Source organism: Aptenodytes forsteri, unplaced genomic scaffold, assembly GCF_000699145.1.
Source record: "Aptenodytes forsteri isolate BGI_AS27 unplaced genomic scaffold, ASM69914v1 Scaffold104, whole genome shotgun sequence".
Taxonomy (NCBI): Eukaryota; Metazoa; Chordata; class Aves; order Sphenisciformes; family Spheniscidae; genus Aptenodytes; species Aptenodytes forsteri.
This window is the reverse complement of record NW_008795943.1, coordinates 1,594,349-1,609,686: the sequence shown is the minus strand read 5'-3', so window position 1 is coordinate 1,609,686 and position 15,338 is coordinate 1,594,349. Positions and strand designations below refer to the sequence as shown.

General features: G+C 41.1%; 1 protein-coding gene across 1 annotated transcript in view; it reads right to left on the bottom strand.

Moving 5' to 3' along the window:
• Positions 1 to 15,338, bottom strand: part of ATF6 (activating transcription factor 6) — an 84,492-nt gene that overhangs the window by 38,335 nt on the left and 30,819 nt on the right. Inside the window, exons 12-13 of the mRNA XM_019473664.1 lie at positions 14,388 to 14,452; positions 10,036 to 10,150 (exon numbers count right to left, since the gene is read on the bottom strand). Of these exons, the coding sequence (XP_019329209.1) occupies positions 10,036 to 10,150; positions 14,388 to 14,452 (180 nt within the window). The remainder of the gene's footprint in view (positions 1 to 10,035; positions 10,151 to 14,387; positions 14,453 to 15,338) is intronic.

Below are 15,338 nucleotides of genomic sequence, written 5' to 3'. Positions count from 1 at the left end.
TGCTGTAGGGAATTAAATGCTAATTATTCGAGAACGTACAGGACATTAGGCTGTTCTCCCTGACAAGGTCTGCAGCTGTACTCTCCTGTTTACAGACACACGTGTGCAAGATAATGAGACTGAAGTACATACACACTTTTTACACACATTTGTTACATCCTTTTGACAAGTCACATGCTGTGGGTAAAATCCTCATCCTGGACTGCCATACCAAACCAACGCTAACCAACTCTACACTGAAATGGAAATATCCTGTCACGACATTGCAACAATTTACCCAGCTGGCTTAACACTCCTTTTTTAGCATTTGTAGTATCACCTCTGTGTTTAGCCTGAACCTGAAGAGTTCCTTTCTGCTTGTGTAAATGTAGTTCTTTACACTTTCTCTTATTCTCCTAGAGCCAAAGTTAACTGCTTTTCTCAAAATTTTACACCAAGAAAACTGCCGCATCGGTCCTTTTTCTCCAAATGACAGCACGTTTATGTCCTGTTTCATTTTTGTACGCATTTCTCTATGTTGGTGCTTTGGAAACCTTGAGAAGTTAGGAAACTTCTTGCCTGGATTGTATGTGGCACCTTGGTTGCCTGCCGGAGAGTCACAGCTTACAGCTGGTAACCAAATACCAAACAGATGGTTTAGCAAAAGCAAAGAGAAAGCCACAGTGTATTTCCCTGATGTCAAGGAGATACCCTTCTGGAGATGCTGGCCCCAGACTACCTGAGACAGCAAAATGGTTCTTTTTCAACCTTGTTTTCCAGTAGTCACCTGCCCAGTGATTACCTACTGAGTTCCTGATCCTGGTGAAAAACTCCAGGTCTGAGCACTCAGGACTGTTCTTAGAAAGTAGGAGAGCTCCACGTGGGTTTCCTGGAAAGGAGATTAAATAAGGGCCTCCCAGATGCTAACAAGTGACTCAACCCAGGAACCTCCACACTGGCCAAGGCTTCAGGGAAGGAACTATCAATGAGGAACGGCTTGGGAATGTCCACTTCTAGAGTCTCAGAGGAGAATACTGTTTAATACACAGGAGCCTGGCTGGACTTGGATCAAGAGAAGGCAGCCTGTGTACCTTCCTCGCACAGAGCGAGCTCTCAGTCTGAGCACAGCTTAGACTGTTTACCTCATATTGGATATCACCTCTCTTTGAGATAGCTGACACTTCAAAACTTATTTTGGATAGTCACGAAACCAAGGAACAATAATAATCACTTATGCAACACAATGCTTAGTGGAGCTTTGCTAACCAAACTCGCAGGGCAGTGGCCCATGGGATTTAACAGGTAGGCCATTTCTACCTAGGACTCTCGTGGTGCACATACTGTTCGAGTTGTTCACGTGCCCCTCCCGCATAAGCTTTGCCTTCTCTTGATGAGAAGTATTTTCTAGTGCCAGAATTATTCACAAGCACATTTTAACGTTTGCGATCAAAACCCAAAGAGGATTTCCTGAACAGTGATTTCCAGCATGAAAGATCTCTCAGCTTAGCCCAAGATATTCCAAATTCTGAATCACTGACCCGAAGTTGGACAGTTTCCATCAACTGTGCTGGCAAAACTGGAGTTTATCCAACTACATAGTGAGGAGCACACCATACCAGGCATGAAGCAAAATGATCTCATTTTCAGACCCATCTCTCCATTTTAACTATCAGAAACAAAAGTCCACCCTATTGGGAGCTGGTATGAAAAGTATATTTTAAAAGAATTAAGTGGTGAGAAGCTGCTGTGGACACAGGTAGAACACACCTATATAGGACGCTCTAAAAGAGCTTTTAGCCATAGAGCATATGCTTCTGCAACAGACCCATCCAATACTCTAATAAAACACAGTGAAGAAAAAAAGACTGCATTCTGGGGAAAAGGTCCTACTGCTTTCTATGATTCATAGAAAGGAGATTTAGGTGCCAAAGAGTCTCCTAACATGTCTTGGCCCTTTATGAGAAGCAAGTGAATTTCTGCAGCTACCACTCTGTCTTTCCACTAGCCATCCCGGTAGAAAGGCCACAAGCAACCGTGAGTCCCAGAAGTAGAAAATAAGTTTTATGTTCCACTCTCAAACAGTTTTTAAGCCAGTTACAAGTTTCAAAGCCAGTTTAAAGATAAAAATGTACAGTTAATTTTATCACACTTCTTGTCCTAGGAGTGCAAATGATTTAAAAATAAAACCTGGAAGCCACAAGTGTTCTGTTTGGTCCAGTGGGAGGTGATGATAATCTGCACACACTCATAATAGCACCTGGGCTCTTACTTCATAAAATAAGCTTTGTGTGCTGTCCAGCTAAAATCCTGGCAAAAGGATTAATTCGAACTGGAAGCAAATAACTTCATCTGACCAGAATTAACTCTAAAAGTGTGCCTAAAATTTTAAGTAACGCTCTCAAATGTAGTACTATAATGATTAACATTCACTAAAAGGTAGGATTTCTATTGTGGACACAAACACTACTTAATGAAATCAAGAACATCTCAATTCTGCACATTTTACTTTTATAAAGACTCTGTCTAGGGCTGTCAGATATAAAAACTGAAAATTAAGAGAAAAAAATCAGTAGTCTGAAGCTGTGAAATTGTGAAGTCCAACTAAGAAAATAAGCATGGGTATTTCAAAGCGCTCTCTGCGTATACTATCATTCAAGGCAAGCGAAATATCATGAAGGTAATTTTTTCATGCAGAAGCTCATTCCTACCAAACACAAGTCAATGCCTCACTGGCTACTGCAGCTCCAGAGTTGAAGGTATCATTTATGTCTTTATACAGTTAGGGCTCGGTCAGCATCGATTCCATAATTAAATACTGCTATAGATCATAAGCAAGAGCCCATTGTTCCCTTCTGGGAACTGTTCAGAATAACCTGAGCCAAATTTTCTTCAATGAATACCACGCTATCACTAAAGAAAAAAGCATTATTATCTGGCATTATTAAAGTATTATTAATGCATTATTAAACTTGGGTTATTTCCTGAAGAAAAGGAACTGCTTCAGAGCTGCATTTCCACTGCCTGCTCTAATTGAATGCCCATTACTTGTTTGTGGATAAACTTGTGTTCCTGCTCACTTTGTTGTCAGCAATTGTCTGTTCTCTATTCTTAATAAATGAGATACTGCTGTCACTTCCTTTACTGAGACAATTCCCACCTTATAACATCATCTTCCTCCCACACTTCCCAATTATACTTCTCTAGCCTATGTCCACACCAATTTCATAAGCAGCAGCTCTTTTACAGAGGCTTTCCAAAACCAACAATCTTCCTCTATTTCTTGCCCACAACTCTGTGTGTGTCAAGCATGCAGCACATTTTAAATACATGTATACTATTACTGGTCACATCTGTCTGCAACCAGTTTGGGTTTTGGAGACATTTTTTGCAGTATGTTTTATTTTCACTGTAATTATCTACAGTGTATGTTGTCCTTCCAAATACTAGTTTAAAAATAACAAAGTATTAGTTAGGCCTGGGACATATAAGGCTGAAAGAAGTTCAGAGATGGCATTAATATGATTCATGAAGTTCCAGCAACCATACAGAAGACAAACGAATCAAGACTATACACACAAAACTCAAGAGTATCTTTTGCTCCATGCCAGACATATTCGAGTGACTTTTCTGTCTCTGCTTATACATCTGTCCTCAACACCACATTCATTCTCAATTTTAATTGGAGGACACTGGGGTTCAAAGGGACCCGAGGAGACAAAAATCAGTGACTAAGACTTTGCTTCCAAAATGTCTTGGAGAGCTATGAACAGAACAGACATGTCCAAATGAAACAAAACCCCACTTGATGCGACAGGCATTACCTCCCTTCTCAGAAATGCGTTTTGCATTCTTCTTCCGGTCCCTCCTAACCACTGTTTGCATCTGGCTGAGCCAAACAGCTGCTGCCCAGAAAAGGCTATGCTGCAGCTGATACTTGCTGGCTGCTCCTCTTTGGCTTCCACTCACTACTCATCCAAGGTGTCTCATTGCCTGGCTCCTTCTCTCAGCCTGCTTGCTCTCTACAGCACATGCATAGCCTTTTGCTGCTTCACTCTTGAAAGTATGTTCTCACACAGGAACACAACTTCTAGGCGTTGCAGAGTAACAACAGTGAGAAATAATGAAGCAATCAGAGGTTTTGCTGGAAAATACTATAAGGCATTGATAGACATGCTTTTTAAAGAATTGCTGGCCTTTAGCTGCAAACCTAAAAAAAACTTTTGAGCTTCCTGTTACTTAAACTTGGAGTAGTGGTGTTCTCGTACGCATGTACTTTGATAATCCCAGGATTGAGGAAAGGCCATTTGTGCTCTATAGACCAACATACATTTTTAGATTTAATTTTAGATTATTAAATTTCTCTCTGAAGGTTTTTAGACTAAGCTCTAAGATGCTACCAAAAGCAACATCTTCCTCAGCTGAATATCCAGAAGACCACAGAGAACCCTTCTCCCCACCACCTCCCAGTCCCTTTGATAGTCAGCTCTCCCTGCTCCCCACCTTCCAGAAATATTCCATACCAGGAAGGATGACAGTTCAAGAAAGACCAAAAAGAAAGCTTGCTTCATGGTTTTCATAGGGACACCAAGGCTTTGGGATGAGAAAGTTCTCTCTGACACGGAGAGAATCAACAGTTTAACCAGAAAAGAGGAAATTTGTAACAAAGAATGCAGCAGGCCAGACTTCATTTTCACTAGCGACACTTAGATGGAAACAGGAGGTTTTCATAATGGATTTTCAAATTTGAAAGTCAAATGCAGCCATAATTTGACAGAGGCTGGCTTGCTGAGCTTCAGGGCATGATGAAACACAATCAAACACAGTTTGCTTTCTCAAATTTTCCCAGGGAGGCAAGGGTTGGCCTCACAGAGAAGATAGGCTAAAGGGTGCTTTGAAAAGGACAGGTCATTTTATCATGGATACTATGTCCCTACCCTCAATTATTCTCAGCATCTGTATACAGTATAGGAAAAGATCTTAAAACCCTAGGATCCAGGGATAAAGTAATTTTTTCCTCTCAATGGCTAAGGTCAGGTTCCCCAAGGAGAAAGGGGAGTTTGTAAAATCTTTTGAAAATCTGCATGTTAACTTGCAGCAGTTGCAAACCCACAGGGCTCAAACACATAATTAGCTACTGTGTCTTTAGGAGCAGCAGGATTATGTGAGTCTAATCATTGCATTTTATCTGAATGGAAGACCAAATTACACATCCCAGCCCACGGAAATCCACAAAGTCAACAGCAGAAAACCTCACGTTCAGTAAAAACCACCTATTGTCAAGTGTAACAAAATAGGAGAAAAGTATACATTAGGGCTGGATTTCTGACTATGAAATATCATCTGAAGCCGACTTCTTATAATGCAGTTTTGCCTGCAGGATGCAGACTGCATCAAGAGTGCAGTGAATTGGAACCTGCCTCACTCATGCTCTCTGAATAAATTCAAACTATTGCCAGAACTCTGTGTGCAGCACAGCAAACTACTGCTACACAAGAATGTCAAAGCCAGGCATTATAATCTTTTGCTGCCTGAAAGTAATATATCATCCCAAATACAATTAACACAGCACAGGCTTATTACCAACAAAAGCAAAACACAACTTAGATATTTTTATTCCTAGCACATTGAGCGTTCACACAAAGAAAGAACAAAAGTTCTGATTGAAATTTGGCTTAATCACTTCAGTGAAAATTTGTTTGCAGAACTTGAGAAATCCTTAAATCCTCGTTGCAGATGTTGGCTTGTAGGACCAGAAATCTAAATCCATAATAATACGTTTCCCTGAAGCTCTATGGTTTAAGTGCCACAGCACTGAAGCAGAAATTTACAAAGTCAAATTCTGGTCCTATTGAAGTTGGTAAAGGCTTTGCCATTCATTTCCATAGGGCCAGCATCACTCTCACTCTAAGAAATAATAACCAGAATCACCTTTTAATATCTATTTTTTTACTGCAATATACTGTCAGATATTGTATGTGCACTGCATTAAATGTAATAGGCAAACTTTGATATCAGGAGCCATTTGTGCTTTGAAACAAACAGAGAAAGTAGTGAGAGGAAATGCTAGTGGCCTTCTAAATTTCCCAAGCGAATCAAACTTTAAACCATGCCTTTCTTAAGAACAGTAATTACATTCTTACCCTAAAAAATGTCACTGTCCTTAATAAGCCTGCAGAGATGTCATCAAAGGGTCACTGACAGAATCTTCCAGGATGGGGAAATCTACTGCTTAATCACTGCAAGTTGTGGGGACTCTGATCCTAACCACACAAGAGTGGAACGATCTGGAGTGGCATTTACAGGCCAAAGTAAATTGGAACGGATTTGTTTTCTCCAATGATTTACTTAATTACCTTTCAAATTAAGCTAGCTATTCAAGTAATTCTAGAAACAATCTCAAGGTCTGAATACTCCATGGCAAAACAGATGTGAGCTCTGAGAGAGAACTGTTTCAGTGCCAGGCTTACAGGAGAACTGCAGCGGCAGCCGGGTGTCTATCTCCCTACTGACAGAGCACGTTATATCAACTAACTTGAATTTTGCAGCTGCGCTCCACTGGGGGTTTAGGACCCATCAAGCAGATTTGGTATCACAGACATTAAAGGGCAGAAATCAAAAGTGTTGGCAGAGCAACAGGCTCTCGATTCTGCCTCTCAGACCTGGGAGAAATGGAAGGAAGGTTCAACGCCAACTGGAGACTCTAATGGGCTTCAGCAGAGCTCATGCTGACGTACCCTTTTCACAGAAGCATGGCAACTTGTTCCTGGTACCCGCTGCACAGACCTCTCAGCTCTGAACGTGCTCCCCAAACCAATCCAAAACAGCCCAACTTAGAGGCAGCTGCAAAGATGTAGCTTCTGAGTGCTGGAGCATTTGGGGACAGCAGAGGGCCCAGGTGCGAATATATACTACTGGGAATGCATATCTTGTTACGTTGCCAGATGTCAGTTTCTGCAATGCTAAATGACTGCTGCTTAACTTTTAGGAAGCCATTGTTCTCAGCAAGAAAAAATAAAATTAACAAGTTAACATCTCAAGAAATAAATGGTGACGAGCCCTGCCTACAAGGGATGTTGGCTGCCGAGGCCTGGCAGAGCTGGGAGACAACGCTGCTCAGTTCAAGAATTCTTTACTCACTGTCAGTTACATAATTCTCGTTGCTTAAAAATGACATTACAGATTCCCCTGGCAATAGCAGAAAAATAATTTCTCTAGACTCCCAGAGTGAAACCCCTGTTTCTTGTATGGACTCAGCTGATCCAAATACTACTTTATTTTCCTCCCTCCTCCTTAAAAAAGAAAAGAAAAATCAAACTCCAACTGTAAATATGCAGACATGCAAGCCTTCCAAGGCAAGGAAAGAAAATAAAGTTGAAGAGATCATGAGAAATTCAGTCTTACAGGTACCAAGCATTACCAGAGGATGACACAGTGCATGTGAGCTTTGCTCCCCTACCTTGCACCTTCAGAAGCCTTGGCTGAGTCCTACTATGTAAAAGTGGCATGGGCAGCCCTAGCAAATGCCATTTTCTAGAAAATCCAAGGAACTCAGGGTACAGCTCCTCTAGTGCAAGTGAGAACATGCAGATAACACACAAAAAATGTGTTACATTTCAGCATATGCACCCAGGAGAGATGCTGGGTTATGTGGCACTGCACACAGCAGAAAGCATGTGGACAGAGGATCCCAGAGACATCGGGTGGGAGGGATCTCTGGAGATCCATAGTCCCACCTCCTACTCAGAGCAGGACCATCACCAATACCAGAACCATACAGTCCCTGGGACTCTTAACTGGATGATTCCTGTTCTTTTGTATATGGCTGTTAACAGCTTATTAAGTGCCTGGGAGTGTCTGTGTGGCAAACATTCAGAGAGGAGAACAAAACCTATCATCTCCAGGCCTTGCCTTCTACCTTGGACAAGTGAGCAAGCGACATGAGTGAACTGTCCCATAACACTAAGGAGGAAATTGGTCCCCCTCTCTCAGCTCCTAATCATCAGTGAAAAGGGAATTGTGGTCCAAAGAAAATGAAGTTACCAGTCCTCAGGAGAAGGTGAAAGGGCACCTCCCTGGCTGGGGCCCTGCTGATGGCACCCCTCAGGCTGTGCAGAAGTCCTTTCTTCTGCACTCACAAAAGAATCCAAGCAAGTCATTTAAAAGTGCCTGGGGGCAGAGCTTGTCACTAGATCAGGTTTGCCCTGTTAAAATAATAAATGAGGTAATGCTTAAAACTGCCTTCGATTTGAGGACATTCATAAAACAGAAATGCCAACAGCTTTGCTACCAAATAAACTTCATAGATGGTTTAAAAAAGTCCCCGCACCTCTCCTTGCAATAGAGCAGAGCCAAGCAGTAGGGATTCCACAGCACAAGGCGCACTCTGTTTCCAAGGACAGCTCTGCAAGTTGAAATGAGAGCTGACAACTTCCAGGTCATTAATCTGACAGCGTAAACAGAACCTATGTACCAGTACATGCATTCAGGTGGACTAAAGCAATGGCTGGAAGTGAAGAACTAGACAAATACCATTCTGCTTTTTGTTCTGAGTTTCCAGAAAAACTTTTATAATCAATTCTTCACTCTCTTCTACTCATCCTCAGGATATGTGGAGCCTGGTGCTGGCTATATTTGTGTTGCTAGCTGAAAGAACAGCAGAACATGCCAAGTGTTTAATAACAAAATTCCAGCCTTGTGACACAACCCAGTAATCCCAAGACTGGAAACTAACCTCATATTTCTACTCAGCATAAAACCCTAATCCTAACAAGAGCACCGCTATTTTTATTTGCCTGAACCTTTTCTAAAGACATGTATCTCACAAATTAAGAAAGTTACCTTAGACCAGGTTGAACAGGGCTGTGTTACCTATGTACATATGGCATCTACAGATTGGTAGAATTAAGACAACACAGAAACTGCTAAAACTAGTTATGCTCATCTGTGTGCTCTTACACAGGATTGGTTGTAGCTGGATGAGCTGTTGCAGTGGCAACTACTGGTCCCCCACCACCTTGGGACCCCTCTCAGGATACTCCTGTGATGAGGAAACAAATGGAGAGTTGCAGGGTCCTAGGAAAACCATGGCTGAGAGCAAGCATGCATATAAAAATTCTAATCGAATATCACAACTACAAAATAGCAAGGCAGGAGGCTTAGCAAGCCAAGACCCCACGTTCACGCCAGGGACAAATATGCATTATAGACATGTCTAAGGACTCATCAAGACCTCTGCAAAAGGGAGGGAATAAACTCTATCAACCCCTAGTTGGTGTTTCAACCACTGTTTGCCTTGATCATGTCCATCACCAGAACCCAAGCAGCTTCTCACTACTGCAGCTGTCCCGCCTTCGACACCACTCAGGCTTGCAGTACAAAAAATGCCATCAAACACCTGGAATTCCATTTTAAAACAGCTTTTACTGTCACTAACTGCGCTGCAGATGTGAGGATGTGCCTGACAAAGCTGCAGCACAAGCCTATGCTGTATCCCAGCTCAGACAGCAGAATTGCTCATGTCTTGACTTACAAGTCACAAAACAGCAGAAAAATTGTGCCACTGCACGCAGTCCTGTAGAGCTGCAATACGTGACACATAAAACTGCAAATGCAAGTGTTTTAGGGGAAGACAGAAATAATATCATGTTAAGCTAGCAGAAATAATTTGTGCACAGGGTACATTTATTCCTATACCCAGAAACACAAAAGGTTTATACACCTATTAAATAAATATCCAGTTAAGTATTCCGATCATTGGACTGCTACCACATGTGTTAACCACAGGGTTCGTGCAATTTTGTGCTGTCTTGCCCTGGCACTACAATTTTTTCTGCAAAGCTCTCTTTCCATTCCTAACTGTGATGCACATATTTTGCAAAGATCACGATCTGGCCATATTACTGTAAAGGATATACAGAAGCATCACTTATGAAGAAACAAATTTAGCTTCAACCTTGACTAGGTCATCTTTTTGTATTACAAGGAAAGACACTCAGTGTTAGAAACAGTCTTATGGATACACATAAAAGGCCAGTACTGAACAACTGCTACACTTACTCTGCGAAATGACACCACGTAGAATGTATCTTCCCTTCTGCGAATAGCTTCAAAAAAATCTTGATAGCTCCTTGGAGAGGCGTAATACACTTGCAGCTCATTCCCTGAGTTCCTGCTGAAATAAAGAAGGGGGGAAGGTAATTATTTTAGACAAGAAAGTTAACTTCAGTGAGACAGTGACTTTAAAGACCTGTTTTTCAAAAGAACAGCAGCTCTTCATCCATTGAGAGAAGCATGAGGAACATTAAACACAAGTGAAGACAGTGAAACTACTGGGTATATTTTGAAAGTTCAAGGTGCTTTAAAGGTCTTGCTGCAAGAAACTTTTCCAGGCTTGATTTTATTCATGCTTTTGAAGCTGGCAAAAACCCGCTTGCTAGCTCAAAAAAAAAAAAAAAAAAAAAAGGTTCAAGTCAACCTACAGTGTCTGAAAAATCGTGATGACTTCTGAAAGTAGATTTTAGCAAATTTTAAAATGAAATGTCATTCTGAAATAAAAAATCAAAACATTTAATATAAAAATTTTTTTTTTTTTCTTTTACCGCTAAGGATCCAAACCACTCAAATTGAAAGACATGCAAAGTTAAGCATAAGCAGAGCTTTTAATTTACTGTCAAGTGACAACCCCACCTTCTCTCTCACCTACCTTTTTTTTTTTCTTTGCAACTCTAGTCAACGCAAAGATTTGCTCTTGATTTTCAATATAGACAGTGGAGCAAAAATAAGATATTCACATAATTCTGGCTTATCTTTTTCAAAATTCTCGTCTTACACATATCAGAGATGAGGAAAAGAGACTGTCTAAACTATTCTAAGCAAAAACACTGGCAAGTCATACAATCATGGTACTTATCCACTGTTTATCTTGGAAAGGTGAGAAATTCCCAGCACATATTGCTATCGTGTATACTTCCCCCATCCCATTCAAAGATAACATATTTAATCAAACTGGAAAGCTGTACTTACACAAACCATTAGCTAGACCTTCAACCAGTCATTTTAATTCTTTCCCACCTTAATAGCATACTGTCTCTTCGCAGTATTAGTGGCAGAAACACTGATCAGGCTATCCCTCCCAAGCTGTCTTCTGCTGACCCAGATTTTAAACTATGGTGGCTGACAGATTATTTTGGTACGTTTCTAAAATATTCATAACTATGCACCCAAACCAAGGCACAAATCTATCATCAAGTGATTTTCTTGAGCAGCAGTAATAGTAGACCGTCATTATCTCCTCTCCTACTGCTAATACAGTCCTGTTGCAATTGAAGGACTGCAGCTGCCAAGCCAGTTGCCCTGTAACAGGACTGGGGGTGTAAGTCCTGGGGGATCAAGAGCAGGCAGCTCTACCCTATGTATCCTCTTTAGCAGAACTATGCAAGTGAGGAATCAGATCACATCCTTCACACACAGGAAACAAAGATCAGAGCTAATCTGAGCTTGATTACTCATTCATAAAAACACGTAGGCGCACCAAACCACCCCTGAGATTCAGCATTGAAGCTTTACTGTGATAAAAGGCATCACGCCCACGCATTGCTCAGTAAAACACATCCTGAAAACTGAATCAGGTCCCACAGATCCGTTTGCTCGCCTACACTCCAGAAGATACAGCTAGACCTAAAAACCAGCCTTTTATAACTCTAAATCCAGCCATGGGAGAAAGTTGTTCCAAAGCACTTGGAAACCACTAGGCCTTTACAAAGCCCTCTTGGGTCCATGGAACAAGTCTAACACTAGTCCCAAATTCCAAGTAATACCAGTGGATTACTGGTATTACACCATACTTACCTTTGGGCATTTAAGGGTACCCACTGTGGACTGCTCCATGAAAGAAAGGGAGGAACTTAAGAACTGAAAACAGGTGCAAAGCTACCAGGTGTTTTAGTAATACCTTACCATATTACAAGAAAGCATCATACTAAATTATGTATCCAAAACAGTGGTGCTGAGTCTGGCCTTTTATTGGGAGATAAATGAGTCTTTTTTGTTTTAAAAGTTCGAAGGGCACTCTGTTATGCATCACAGAGCACTAGGATGTTGCACATATGCTTGTTTTAAGAAGGAACGAGGTTGTGGACACAGTGCTTTATGCACCAAGAACCACAATTTTAATAGTGAAAAATTTAGAAACAGGAGAATAATTGGAGAGTCCCAGTTTGATATCTGCAACCCTAAAAACACACTTGCAGAAACCCTCATCAAAATTACCTCTGAAGAAAGCCAAATAGACTACAGAAAGCTGAGGGGTTTTAATGGTTTTCTTTGAAATCATCTGAATTTTTATCTTCCTCCTCTGCTTTGACTTCACTACAACACTTTTCAATTAATCAATTCTCTTTTGGAATCCAGGACCAACGTGACAATGTTGGTATCATCAGTGCTACAAAGATAAATCTAGATCCTGCTAATGTCCTCCTCTTCATGGATTCAGGTCACCAACAAGGGTGTTGTAGAAGGTAAAGGTCACTCAACTTCCAGCCACAGCGTTGGTATTAAAAATTAAAAGCCTTGACTGTACACTCCACAAAAAGGCACTTGTATCATTAATAAAAACTTCAGGGCCATCTACAAACATTTATGTTACATATCAGGAAACCTACAAGTGGTTTAGTTTTTGGTTTTACACATTTGCAGAGACGCTGCTAGTGCATTAACAGTTCTCCAAAGGCAATGCCTCAGGGGTAGCATCAATGACAGAACTGAATGAACAACACCTTTCCCATCTTCTCAATCGATGATGCACAAGCATTGCAGAGAAGGACACAGATCGCTGGCAGGCAAGATGAACGTGAGCCAGCAGGGCGTCTGGGGGCAACTGCATACTGGGCTGGCATTATGGTCAAGGCCTGGAGTGTAGGATGTACAAGGAGAGACAGGAGACAAAGGGAACTGGGCTCGTTCAGCCTGAAGAAGAGGCTGAGGGGGCTCTAATGGCAATCCTCAGCTTCTTAATGGGGGTTACAATGGAGATGGAAACAGTCTCTTCTGACAGAGACACACAGTAAACCTGAAGTTAAACCTACTTTGAGTAGGAGGTTGGACTGGAGATCTCCAGAGGTCCTTTACAACCTAAACTACCCTTTGACTCTATGATTTCATGCAGCATCTAATAGCCGATGGCTCTGGGAGGAACTGGAAGTCTGTTCTATGTTCTCAGCAGTTCCAGGACAGTCATAGCACACAGCTGCCATGACTCACTGGTCCTGTTCATTTAAACATCATTCATCCAAAAAAAAAAATCTCACTTCCTTCTGAGCACAGCAGATTATTCCATACAGAGCTGCATGATGTTCCAGACTGTTTCTAATAATCCAGACAATTTTTTTTTAAGAGTAATGCAAGCATGTATGTTAAACTGCCTTATGCCATGAGGCTTGTTCGTCCAGTCTTCAGTTAAAACATACATCCTTCATCTGCCTGTAGAACTAAAAAAGCTGCTTCTTTTTTTCTTATTAGTCAAGACATATCAAAGTTTGGCAGTCTGGTTTCCATAACATTTGCCTGCAGCTTGCTATTTTCTCCCAGGCTGATCCTGCTTTCAAAGCCGCAATGCAAACAGAAGGGCCACAGCTGTCTTACTTTCAATGGCAACATTTCAGGTGTTCTTCTCAACAAGAAGTCCCCTTTATACTCCATTCTGCTCTTATACTCCTCTTTGGCACTTCAAAGCAGAGATCCTTCTAAACATTGTCACAGAGAATTCAGGAGAGAAAATTTTCATTTCCTTACCCTTTTCTCTCCAGTTCTTCCCGTACCCAGGGAAGAGGGTCAGGATAGGTAGGCGGGAGGGAGGGCAGGGGCAATCAGGAAACTCCATGTTATTGTGTTCTAATAATCAGCAGGGAAAATCAGGAGAGGAAGACATACCGTACAAATAAGATGTAATGATACTTCAACTTTGTCAAAATAATTTGGTGCCAGCTATAATGGCGCTACTCTTGAAGACAGCGACAGAAACCTTTCTCTTACTGGACTCACGGCCGTTTGAAACCTTCTTATAAACTAATCATGTTCCTCCAGATAATCCCAAGACAATTCCCCCTTTTTTTTCCCCCTTAAGATTCAAATCTGTTTAGGAAGACACCCTGCAGAGTGAAGTAAAGATTTTCTTAAGACTCATTAGTAGAAATATCCCAGAAGAATGGTGCTGTGATACAGGGGTTTCTTTAAGTGTAGTTTGAGTCATTAGAAGCAGTTATTTGCTAAGGGACAGAAATTAGGCCAATAAATGTAGCTAGCACCTGGCTTAAGAATCGTGACAAGGTGAAAACTGGCATTTTTTACCAGCTGTTGGTGAAAAACTAGGTTATCAAGTAGAAAGCAATAACAAAGCAGTTCTTCTGCCTTACCTGAGGCTGGTGTCTGTGTAAGGCATGGCCATTAGCTGGGAATCTGCCTTCTCACTGAGGGAGCTCTGAAAAAGGGGGAAAACAAAAAGATGACACAAACTGAAAACAATAAGCATTTTCTTGGTTTGGCACTACATAAAACATGAATCACATCTGTAGCAGAGTGAATATATAATGGGGTGCAGAGGTTAATCAGTGCCCCGAACAATAAATGTGAATAAGCGAAATAACAACCAGCAATCAAGCTGGAGCCAAAGAAAAAGCAAGTCTTTTAATACAGCCAAATTTAAAGTCACACATTCAGAGACAAAGAAGTGAAGCTGGCACCAAACACAACAGTTGCACATACTGCGTCATCCATGTGCAAAATTTGCTTTCACTGATGTCAGATTTGCAGAATACTTCTGAGGTCACATCCACTTTGTACCTCTGCCAAAATATACTATCCACAACACACTTCTGCAGTCTGAAACACTAGAAGCACCCGAACTCGCCCTACTTAAATGTTCTACCATTCTCCTTTGGACAACGGTGAGAAGAATCTGAAGTTTAATATTCAATAATTTTTCTCTAGAAAAATGTGGTATTTCCCACATTGTTAAGTTCAATTCCTTTTAAGGCTGTTGCCAGCTCTTAATCAAGTGAAACACTTTGAAAATTCATGGTCTTAATTTCATCCTCACTATCTGTATGCCATGTAGATGAAAGGGATTTTACAAAATGGGAAATATGAGCACAAATCTCATAATTCTGTAGTCTTACAAAAAACACATCCCTCTAGCAAAAATCTGAAAAAATGAAATAGAAATATTTCAACAAAACCAGTCAGCTGTGCCCCTTAACCATAAGCCAGATGAATGTGCTGCAGGTTATATTTCTCTCCATTAACCAACTTTTTATCCTTATCCTTGCACAGACTTACAGAGAAGTTATAAAAGTCATTTTAGAAAA